The sequence below is a fragment of the Lissotriton vulgaris genome, chromosome 5 (assembly GCF_964263255.1).
Source record: "Lissotriton vulgaris chromosome 5, aLisVul1.2, whole genome shotgun sequence".
Lineage (NCBI taxonomy): Eukaryota > Metazoa > Chordata > Amphibia > Caudata > Salamandridae > Lissotriton > Lissotriton vulgaris.
In genome coordinates, this window is record NC_141693.1 from 257238340 (window position 1) to 257250633 (window position 12294).

Below are 12294 nucleotides of genomic sequence, written 5' to 3' on the forward strand. Positions count from 1 at the left end.
GTGATGACGGGAGCTACGGTTTTAAGGAATCTAATGGGTGCAGGGTCCAGAGGTGATCCGCTTTTCATATTGTTCATGGTTGCCTCTACCTCGTTGGAGGTTACTGGCCTAAATATCGCAAGTTGGGGGCGTATTCCAGTCTGGCTAGGGGGTGAATTATAGTTCATGTGGCTAGAGGGACATGGAGGGGGAAGGGATGTTAAGATGCGGGCAATTTTGTCATTGAAATAGGTGGCTAATTCATTGCTTCTGTCTACCTGGGGGGTGGTGGAGGAAGGAGTGGTTGGTACTTTCAGTAGCTCTTTTACGATAAGGAAAGATTCCCTGGATGAATTGGAGGATTCTTTTATCCGAGTATCGTAGTGGGAGGCTTTGGAGCGCTTAATGGCAGTTTTGTAGAGTCTAACTGCATTGTGGTAGGCTTCTTTGCTGGCGTTCTGCCAGTCTTTTCTCCATAGCCGTTCGGCTCTCTTACAGTTTTTACGGAGTAGTCGAAGTTCCGGGGTGTACCACGGGCGGAACCTGATTTACCAACACCATTGGGTTTTGGCAAGTGCTTGGAGAGTCTGCAGGGGATACAAACTATTCAGGTTAGTGTGTTTTGAGTACAGAAGTAAAAAGGGTGAGTGTCCTAATGAGAGTTCGGACGTGCAACTGAGAGAGAAGCACAGAGTTAAGCCACTGGCATTGGGAGATAGGTGTTTGGAAGCATATTTTTAGCCCCATCAAGAAAGTAAACAAGAGTGAGTGTAGAGCAGTCAAGTTGCGAAGTGCATGCATGTAAGTCATAAGTGTCACATGGGATACAGAAGATGTGGGGTTGCAGGAGGAGCCTGAGGGAAAGCCAGTCCAGTCATCTGTAGGATGTGTGTTGTGGAACCTGGTACACAAACTAAGGTGGGGCAATTTCGAATCAACCCATTTCTATATGTTGGCTATTTTTTAATTTCCTAAAGCATTGAGCGGCATAAAGTTCAAAAAGCACCTGTTAGCGTTGGTCTCAACAGGCTTTTTGGGTATAAATACATAATAATCTGCTCTTTGCTTATAAAATGGTCTACAACAGGGTGTACTGGTTAAGCTTTACCTTATGCTATTGTTTCGATTCTGTTAGTAAGGCTGCATATTTCACTGACACTCCCTTACTGTATTACTTTGGTATTGAATTTACCAGCTTGGAAACAAATTCGCCGGAAAAGGCAGCTTAATGGAGGATCCACACTGTACTTGTCATTGCATTCCACATTAAAATGTTTAATAAACATTGACAAGGACTGTCCGTGCCCTTTTAATGGTGTCCTTCTTACACAAAAAGTTTTCTTTTAGTGTTATTCTGTGGTGGAATCACTTGGAATGTAACGGCTACTCTTTTTCAACGTAATTAATGAATGGATACAGTCTCACTGTGTTGAGTCAGTTAGTTGGAGGAGATGTGTGTATGCCTCAAGTAGTGATTCCACTGTTTAACATTTTTAGCCTGTGTTATTTGTATCGATCTGGAGCAACTGGTTGGCTGCTTGAACCTTTAAGAGAAAGACGGTGGCAGTGTTTGGTCAAACATGGTGACATTTCCATTACCTTTTCTTCATTCAGGTGCTGGTACTGAAGGAGTTGGCTGTCAGTGCCCCCACGTTCTTCTTTCAGCAGATACAGCCCTTCTTCGATAATATTTTCTTTGCTGTATGGGATTCGAAGCAGGCAGTTCGTGAAGGTGCAGTGGCTGCTTTGAGAGCATGTCTGATCCTCACCACACAGCGAGAGCCGAAGGAAATGCAGAGACTACCATGGTACAGGGTAAGAATAATTTTCTTCTTTGGTCCATTAGACCAGGACAGATTGATGATTCTATAGGTCAGCAGGTATTAACTGTAGTGGTTGTTATGGTGCCTCACTTTAGTGAAGTTTTTTCAGATAAGCATAGTAGTTATTTGATGTCATACATGATAGAATGAATGGTGGTGTCACACATCAGTGGCGGTTCTTTATATACTACCTGTATGGGTGATAGTTCTGTAAAGGACAGTGGTTGGTTCCGGGTCAATGAAATTTGCACAGAACTGATATTATAAACCCTTTCTTAGCAGAGGTTATTTAACCTGTCTACAGATTATTCATTCAATATATTGCATTATTGGTGACAACTAAAGAACTTTAACACCAGATGACCCCTGAGTTTAAGATGGGTCTCTCCAGAGCAAGTTGCACTGGCCCCTTTATTCCCCCTGAGGAACAGTTGATGCAGTGGACGTGCTGAGGGACCATGGAGCGCTCCCTGAGGCTTGTGTAGACTGGTCCTGCAGCTGAGTGACCCCCACACCTCCCCATAAGGAAGGTTACCATGGACTCTGCTGACAAAGGTGCCATGCAAGATGTCTATTCAAAAAGTTGTCGCGCTGTTCCTAACGAAAGGAGAGATTGGTACAGTCAGTGATGTTGGTGAATTATGGTAGGGTGGTCAGAAATTCACCCTGGGAATCCATTTTGTTGGATTTAATGCCCTCACACACCCTTTCAGGTGTCATGCTTCATCATTTGGGCCTGCTCCTCGTTGGGTCGGCGGTGCAATACCCAACGGGCGACACCTCAAAGAGGGGCTCTTTAGCGGAGATCTTTTTCCAACTGCCGTATGGATGAAGTGCGGGTATGGGGCCAGAATCAAGTGGTAGACGTGGATGTGGTGGGTTAAAATAAAGCTAGTGGTACCAGTAATGCTTTATTCAGAAGGGCCACTGCCTTAGTTACAAACGATTAACCTGGAGGAGAGTAGTGGAAAATAATGTTTCCAACTCTTATCCAAGGATTACTGTAGTCCGGTCAACCTGTTTCCCGCTGTAGTGAATTTATCTAGCGATTCTTCAGGTCCAAAGAAGACTAACTAGCAGGTATCTAATGGTGAGAGGGACTGTCTACACTAATTTATCTAGAGTGTGGTGTGTGTATGCTCGTATGGCTGCCACCCTGATGAATGGAGGGGATAACACTATTATATTACCCTTCTTCAAGTTGTGATTGTCAGTACCTAGTGTTAAAAACAATCAGACAACGACAGTGTCCAGCGGGTAAAGCTTCAGGGAGATCTTCCACCATAAGGTTGGTATTTCCTGAGCTTCGCTTTTAGCACCTACCCATCGCCGCCGGAACCGGGTGGCCACAGCCATGGGGACTAGGGTTTGCAACAGGGAGGGTTTTCTACTTGTTGGCTGTGGAGGGGCAGCACTAAATGCTCCTGAAGCTGGAGAGAGCACCAAGCAGGCGCAGGCAGCCATAAAACCAAGCTTGCACAAAAAGCACCACTTTGGAGGCCAGAAGTCCTGGAGAAAATGCTCCTGGTGGCTAGGGTTGGCCATGAGGAGCAAAACGAGAGGAAGAACTTTGAAATGACCCTCCTGGGCTGGATAAAATATTCTGCAAAGCTGAAAGAAAACTTTGTGGTGCTTTGTCAACTAATTCTAGATTCCTCTGGGGATAGACATATTCATAATACATAATTTTTTGTGTGTGTGCCCCCTCCTCCCTGAGTCAGCCTTTGATCTCAAATACCCCATTCCCCAGGGCCTACTGCAATTTTGGATGTCCCATCCCTCACAGGTGCATTGCCTGCCCCTAATACCCATGCCGGACCATGAAAAGGCCTCCGCCACTCTACCTGCTGCTCGCAACCAGCACTGACAGGAGAGAGCCAAATTGCTTCTCCCTGCAGGTGGGAGATGAAAAGGACAGTGCTGGCTCCAGTTCGAGGTATTGGGCCGACCCAGCACTCCACCTTCTTGTGACTTCCAACTAGACAATATGCCTGTAACTGACCCTGATGGGACTGGGACACCCAGAACTATAAAAAAAAGTAAAAGCAAAAGGAAACCTGGAACAAGGCATTTCAAAAGAAAGTCCAGCACAAGGCTGCTGTTTTAAAACAGAGTGGAGAAACCCATTCAATATACATGCATGGGGGGACGTGGAACGCCCTATAAGCCCAAGTGATAGCCTACAAAAATTGCCATATTTTCCTCTTGGTTCCGTGAGGAAGAGCGGGGCACCAACAGTGGGTTCTGCAAGTGTGTTAGGAGTGTTGCAGTACAGAAAACCATCCCACCTCTCCAATGTTATTTTAAAAAATTAAAACTATCACCCTACCTCTCCAAGGGAATTGTAATCTGACAAAGGAAGAGGTTTGCCCTATACTCAAGGCACTTCTGGATCTGAGTCTTTGCTCTTAGGTTCTGGACTGCAGGGACCTCTATTAGTTGATCCTAACGATGCAGTAGCCACTTAGTAAAAGTGAAAGAAAAATAAAGATTAGACCATTTGTCGGGTAATCGGGAAATTTCAGAGTTCTGAAAATGTCTCCGAGCTCTGTGAGGGGGCTGTATTTTGTCAGATTAGATATATCTAAGACAATTTAAAAATGCATTAACATCTCTTGGGCGTTTGAACTGTTTAATGTAAATTTCTGTTTTTTCCACAGCAAACATTTGAAGAGGCTGAGAGGGGCTTTGATGAATCTTTTTCCAAAGAGAAGGGAATGAGTCGCGATGATCGTATCCATGGGGCCTTATTAATCATTAATGAACTTGTGAGGATCAGCAGCATGGAAGGAGAGGTAAGATGCTCGATGTTGGACACCAGGCTCTTCCCTACGCTACAATTGCTCCCCGAGGACCTCTCAGTACTCTCTAACAATCTAGATTAAGGAAAGAGAAGCATCATTTAAAGGTGTGCACTTGACCATTGCCATTCATGGATTCATTCTTGTTTTTGAATGGAATGCATCAGGCTGTACCAATAGTTGAAGAATTCTTTAAGAATAAGCCTCGCAACATGTTAGCAATTGCCTCCTCCTTCACACTTTGAGTGGCCTTATTACCTAGCTGTCTTTGTGTGTGCGTATTAGGTTGGGAGATTCGATCATAAATTGTGCCAAAATACTATCACTCCGTGCTGCACCTACTCCCAAAAATAAAAAAACTTGGGGGATTATCTAGAGCTGGGTAGTAATGAAAAACCTTTTATTAGCGGAAGAAGTGCTAAACTGAGTAGACCAGCCATTGGCGGAATTTCCTCCATCATACCTCGATCGTCTTCCAAGTTGAGATCTTTCTCCAGTAATTGGAGAATTTTCCGTACCTTTGATGAAAACCCTAATAAATACTTTCTCTAACATACCACCTATGTTAGAGAATCCTTATACAGAATTCACATACCTAAATACATATGGTTAAGCACCTACCCATTGTCCTTCTCAGGGAGAAGTGTATACGCACACTCACCCATACACACACACACTGTCCCTCCCATCTTTTTTTTTCTCCCTCTCTGTTTCTCTTTTTCGTCTGCTGATCTTGAACATTTTCATTTTTAAAAAGTGATGATGCAGTATATTTTTTATACCCTGCCAAATAAGGTGGTATATTCGGCTGCTGATTTATCAGTGGAAATCCCAGGAGAAGTGTGGCTCAATGCTTAGAGCGGCAGACCTTGATGCAGAAGGCTGACCAGGGACCAGGGTTCGATTCCCGCCTCGGCGGGTTTCGGGCTTAAATTCCTCTGACCGGTAGTCTCGCCTCAGTGCCGATTCTAAGCATGGGTCCCACGCTGCAACTCTGGGCAATAGCTTGCTTAGTCTCCACAAAGGCCCCCTGATACACAAGGGATGCCTGGTTTCACCATGGGATGCCCAGGAGTGGACACCCCACAAGGAAAAGCCAGGAGGGGTTCCCTTGTGGTAGGAGTACAACCGCCGGGATGCCTCCGGGTCACTGTTCGCGCTATACAAATACGCCACATTTACATTTACATCCAAAGGGCAAGTAGTTAAAATCTGGTAAACTAGACGGTGTATGCACATTCCCTACTGGAATTTTCTTGTGGGAGAAAGGGAGAAAATAAATGTCAGCAGCTTAGAAATTTCAGGCAAAATTAAATAAAAAACATTTAAGAATCCTCTCGATTGCCTGCCCAAAAGGGGACCTTCGGCACATAGTGATGGATTTTGTAAAGTTCTTCTCCTTGTTTATATGTGTGGAAAATCCTTGATTATTGACTATGGATGACATTCATTAAAAGTTTTATCCCCACATATCTAACTACGCATTTAAAGTATGACCTTGCCAAACATGGTTCCCTTTGGTCCTCAGTTGGCTGTCTGTCAAAAAATTAGGGCGAGTTCAATAATCAGTGATTTTGTATTTTTTTTTACTTAACACCTTTAGTGTCATTTGGAAGTATGAATATACCTATTGTGGTCAGTAAGGCTATTCACCGATCTAATAGAGACACTTAGGTGCAGATTCCTTACCTTAAAATATCCGAGGCGTCAGGCTGGATCTGGAAACTTTTTCTCAAAAAATACCCTTGCGCGCCGGTAGGTGGCATAGTCTTGCTCTGTGTGACGTCATCCGTGCCGAAAGTGACATCCACGTCACCTAGATAGCCGCCACCTCGGCACGCTGATGTCAGTTCTTTTCTGTTCGTGCCAGCTAGTGCATATCCGTGAAGAGATCTACCATCTGTCACTTTTTTACAGTCTTTTTTCGAAGTTTTGTCAATTTTTACCTTGATGTCAAAGAAGACTTCTGGATTCAAACCGTGCCGCGCTTGTCACTGCGCCTTGTCTGTGACGGATCCACACAATCTCTGGAGCATGACCACAACTCGGACACCGTGCTTCAAGGCTCAGCAGTGGATCCGAAGGCTTTGAGGGAGCGGTCCCTGAAGCTGCTGGCGGCCCGGGCATTCGACTCCACTTTGATCACCCCAGAGGTTATGTTCACAGTATAGAGGAAGGTCCGGGCCCCTCTCCAGGCGTCCTAAGACCTCGTCCCCCCGCTTGAAGTCGGCAAGTCATTCAGACAAGAGGCATAAGAAACACAAGAAGTCGTAGCGTGCTTCCTATTCTTCCCATTGAAGGAAGGACCCTGCTCTAGACCTCGTTCTGCGGAACCTGCATTTGGGTCGATTCCGCACTTTCTGCATTTCCAGAATTCGAAGTGACTCCCGCCCAACTGATTTATGTGATGCAATATGCCTCATATATGGGGATCAGACCGTCTGGCCTGCTCATCAGCGTTACCGGCGGTTCACGCTAGGCCATGAGCACTTTCAGTTCACGGTGCTCCCCTTTGGCCTTACCAGCACCCCTCGGATGTTCACAAAGGTGATGGTGGTGGTTGCAGCTCATCTGCACAGATTAGGGGTGCCAGTCTTCTCCTGTCTTGATGACTGGCTGTTGAAGGCGAGCTCACCTCAAGTTGTAATTTCCCACCTCCAGACTACGGCGAACCTCCTTCTTTCCGTGGGGTTCACTATCAATGTGCCAAAGTCACACCTGACTCACTCACAGACCCTCCCTTTCATCTGAGCTGTTCTGGACACAGTGCATTTTCTTGTCTATCCTCCTGAGCGGCAAGTCCAGGATATTCAGGCTATGATACTGATGTTTCAGTCTCTATCCTGGATTTCTGTGAGACTGACTTTAAAGCTGCTGGGCCTAATGGCCTCCTGCATCCTGCTAGTGAAACATGCCAAATGGCATCTGCGGACTCTGCTGTGGGATCTAAAATTCCAATGGGTGTAGCATCAGGGGAATTTCTCAGACATGGCCCATATCTCAGATCTGCACGTGATCTATAGTGGTGGCTGACCAACCGCTATTGGGTCAGAGACAGACCCCTCTGCCTTCCCCCAATAGGATCACACAGTAATGGATATGAGTCACTCTTCGGATAGGGCAGCCTTATATGAGAGGTGGAGATCAGAGGACACTTGGCGGAGTCCAGATTCCACATCAACTTGCTGGAGCTCCAAGCGATTCGCTTGGCGTTGACAGTTTTCCTTCCTTCTATCAAGGTGAAGTTAGTTCAGGTGTTCACGGACAACACCTCCTCCATGTAGTACTGCAACAAATGGGGTGAGTGGGGTCGTGGACACTTTGTCAGGAGGTCGTCTATCTCTGGACACAGCTGTACCAGCAGGGCATATCCCTGGTGTGTCAACACCTGGCAGGTTCCCTAAACGCTAGGGCACGTTAACTCAGTCATCGAGTCCTAGCACTTCACGATTGGCGTCGTCATCTGGAGAAGACACAAGGTTATTTCAGAAGTGTGGCAAGCCTTGGTTCGGTCTGTTCGTCTAAGATGAAAAAGCGCAGTGTCTGCAGTTTTGCATGCAGGAGTTTCCAAGGTCGCACACGCTCTGCAACACTTTTCGTTTCGAATGGAGCTCAGGCTTCCTGTACTCCTTTACCCCAATAATACTCCTGTCCAGAGTGCTCAAGAAGATCAAGAGCGACCGGGCACAAGTGATTCTTGTGGCTCTGGACTGGGCATTGAAAGTCTGGTATCCCAAGCTTCTCCAACTGAGCATTGATCCACGGATCAGGCTGTCCCTTTGTGAGGATCTTCTGTCGCAGCAGTAGGGCAGGGTCCTTCATCCGAACCTGTCAGCTTTACACCTTCCTGCGTGGAGAATGAGCAGCAGCAGTTGATAGCATTCAACCTTCCTCCCGAAGCCTGCAATGTTATTTTGGCAGCCAGAGGTCTCTCTACCAAGACCTTGTACGCCTGCCAGTGGCAAATAAAATAAATAAATTATTGTACAGAAAGTCTGCTGATCTTCTTTCTTTTGACCCTTGCCCAGCAGGGCTCTGCTCTGGGCTGTTTTGCCCCTGTTGCATGGATCCTTTCAATATGGCCTTATATTTTGGTACCCACCCTACTTTGTCTTTTGCCTCGGCTTGTTTTTTAATTTCCTGTTGTGTTCACCATGGCCCCGCCCCACCTCCCGTTGCCCGCATTCCCTTTGTTCCCGCCATCTTACTTTTGGTTGTAGTTTTTCCGCGAGTCTCCTTGCTGTGTTGTTGATCATAGCCCAAGCTCTGTCATCCAGGCCTCCTTACCTGACCATCTTCCCTGATAAGTTGATTCTTCGCACAAGGACCGCTTTCTTGCGGAAAGTAGTAACACCATTCCATGTGGGGCAATCCATCACTGTGCCCACTTTCTATGCTCCTCTGCATCCCTCTAAAGAGGAGGAGGGACTCCACCATCTGCATGCAAGAAGAGCATTGTGTTCTATCTTGACTGTACTAAAGAGTTCCAAGTGGACGACCAACTCTTCGAGGGTTATGATGAATTAAAGAAAGGTTATGTGGTTCAGAAGGTGACTATCTTGTGATGGGTCGTTCTATACATAACATTTTGGTTATCCACTAGAAAAGGCTTTTTTAAATTTACAACTTGGCGTGCGTGCAAATTTGGGGCTAAGAAAGCCTTGTATTCAACCCCTTTCTGTGATAAGGTAACAAATATCCTAACAAAACAGATCGTGTAATCTATGTGGTGGAATACAGTTGTGGACTCTGGTACAGTGGGAGCACTAAATTACAGACCCACAAATGCACATTACAGCATATCAGGGCTATCACCAACTCAGATCCCACTTATCCTGTGTCCTGCCACTTCAAAGAGAAACACGAGAATAATTTGAAACATCTGAGGTATTATCTATTAGATGCAGTTTCTCATTCTAGGAGGGGAGGTAGCCGAGATGCATTGCTAAGAAAATTGGAAACTCAATATATCTTGGAATGATATACCAAAATAGCAGGGGGTCTCAATACTATTGAGGATTTGTTTGCCAGCCTGCATTTTTGGTATGAGTTGTCAATTGGCCATACAACAATCATGATATGAATTATCCCCCTCCATTATAGGTGGCATTGGTTTTTATCAAAGAACAAGTTGGTGGATTGATGTTAAATATGCAATTTACTGAATGTTATAAGACAAATGTGCCATTATAAGGATTTAGGAAAGAAAAAACAAGAATTTTTAGGCCTAACACACTACGTCATAGTGATTACTGCTGCTATGTAATTTTGTTTATGGCACTTTACAGTAAGTTAATATCCTCACTAAGGTGGAAACGCACATTTGCACGTTATTGTTTTTGCACTTTCAATCGAGCACTTAAGACTGCTTATTGATGATTTGAGATAATTGGTGTGAGGGAGATAGAAGGAGCATTTATGCCAATATTGTAGATGGGAGGCGACTTCACACTAGACAAGTTATCAATGTTTGTGGGAAAATGTATCTTGACCATACAGGTTTTAATAGATATTTTACCGTGATTGTAAAACCATGGTATATATCACTCTAATCTAATTCGACATTGATGGATTTATTTCTGCACATATTTATAGGTATATATATATATATATATATATATATATATAATTATTGTTCAGGCAGTCTGTTTTCAATTTCCATTTGCATGGTTAAAGCCCATGTCACTTTAAATTGGCTGATCCCACAATTCAGCAGTTTTATGTGATCAAGGCTGTGGTAGGCCGGAACGCGCTATGGCGGACAGTCTGAAATAAAATTACCACCACAATTATATATATATCTGCTTTAGCCTCTCAAAACCATAGGAGTTAAGCAGTTGTAGATATGCTTATGTTACGAAACTAAAACTTGTGTCCTAAAGTAGTTTAACAGCACAAGTAATAGTTTCTTCAGATAAGTACAACTAAAACTGCTGAATTTGAATGCTTTTGTGTGGGTGAAACGTGAACATAACTATAAGATACCTATAACCTTTGGTTATTTTCTGTGAATTTGTATGTATTTTTTTTTAACATATAATACTATATCATTGGACCCGCCCGGATCCGCGTCCTTAGATATACAAAGTTTTTATTTCTTTAATAACTCCTAAACCACTGAACAGATTTACACCATATTACAAGAAGGACTCTTTCTGGACCATGTGCTAGCTTTCTGCCATAATTGGTGCATATCCTTTCAGCGCTTCAGCCTGTAGCCGTGTGTAAAATTAGCAAAACCCCTGTAGTAATCCCCCCCCCCCCCCCCCCACGCACTTTTTTTCGTGGCTCCCGCTTGACAAATCACCCTGAAACTTTCCATGTAGAACAAGGAAAAATAGGCCACTTTAAAAACATTTTTTAAAAATCTTGTTAAGATTCATCAAACCGCGCCAAAGTTATTAGCAAAACAAGAACTCTTCATCTATGGAAAAAGTTGGTCCTTACTCTGACTACTTACTGCTTTCAGCAGTAGGATATATGCGTATGTGTGTATATATATATGTGATCAAGGCCTCTGTGTAGGCCGAAACGTCATGCTGTGGTGTGCCGCTTCCTCGAGGGTACAATAAAGGAATATTGCTCACTGCACCTGAGGTCTCCTCTCTTCTTCCTGCGCAGCGGTTTCCAGCACTGGGCTCCGGGCGAGAGGCAGCAGGGATTGTTTCATATATATATATATATCTATCCTACTGGCGGTCGCCAGTAGGTATATATAGTTAGAATTTGCAGAAATCCCTATTCAAAAAAATCCTATGTTGAATAACTTTGGCGTTGATGGACGGAATTGGTTGAAATTTTCAGGAAAATGGCACATTTTGTTTCTGAGCGTCCCCTGAAAGTTTGGGGGGGTTTCGTGAAGTGGGGGCCGAGAAAAAAGGGGGGTCCCAAAACGTGTTTTTAACATTGAGTTTTCCATAGGGCGGTTGGACTCACTTTTAACTCGAACGGCTGAATGGATTTCTATGAAACTTGGCAAAATTGTAGGGACTGGTAGGGACTGGTAGTCCGATGTGCCTTTGCTAGGTCTCAAGATATGTGCTCTAGTGGATTTTGAGTAATTTAGGTTCAAAAAAATATATATATCTGTAAGCGCGCACCGGGGAGCGCACCGGGGAGCGCTCCGGGCGCGCTACGCGACTTGCGCGCGGAAAGCTGATTGGCTCTCAGGTGTCTGTAAACATTTTAAACGGTCCGGAGCGGCCGCCATCTTGTGTTTCGGTAGGATCGAGACACAAGAGGTGGCCAAAACAAAGGGGGAAATGACCATAAGGGGGCAGAGTAGATCCTCCCTGACCCCCTAGGTTTGATGTGGGGGCTTTAAAAGGGCCCGCGGGGCAAAAAAAAATTATTATTTTTTTCGGTTTTTTGCGGGGGGAGCGCCCGGTACGCGCACCGGGAAGCGGTCCGGGGAGCGTACTATGGGGAAAAAAGAATGATAGACTTTTCAAATATTGTATGTTTATTGATTGTTCTTTTTGTTGTTTTTTTTTGTTTTTTTTAATTTAAGTAGCAACATGTAGGTACCAATGCAGAGTCTAAAATTTAATATACATTGTATGTTGTTTCAGAAGTTATTGGGGTATATGGAATTCATACCATAGCCTGTCAAGGAAAGCAGAAACAATATGGAGGCAGGAGATGATAAAGAGATGTTAAATACACATTGGAGATAATATAGTTGGAGAAAG

At 44.5% G+C, this 12294-nt stretch overlaps 1 protein-coding gene across 2 annotated transcripts in view; it reads left to right on the forward strand.

The window, feature by feature from the left end:
• MTOR (mechanistic target of rapamycin kinase) overlaps positions 1-12294 on the forward strand; it is a 938810-nt gene that overhangs the window by 93282 nt on the left and 833234 nt on the right. For both annotated transcript variants that reach the window (XM_086921314.1, XM_086921315.1), the window contains exons 5-6: positions 1594-1794; positions 4463-4597. In XM_086921314.1, the coding sequence (XP_086777440.1) occupies positions 1594-1794; positions 4463-4597 (336 nt within the window). The remainder of the gene's footprint in view (positions 1-1593; positions 1795-4462; positions 4598-12294) is intronic.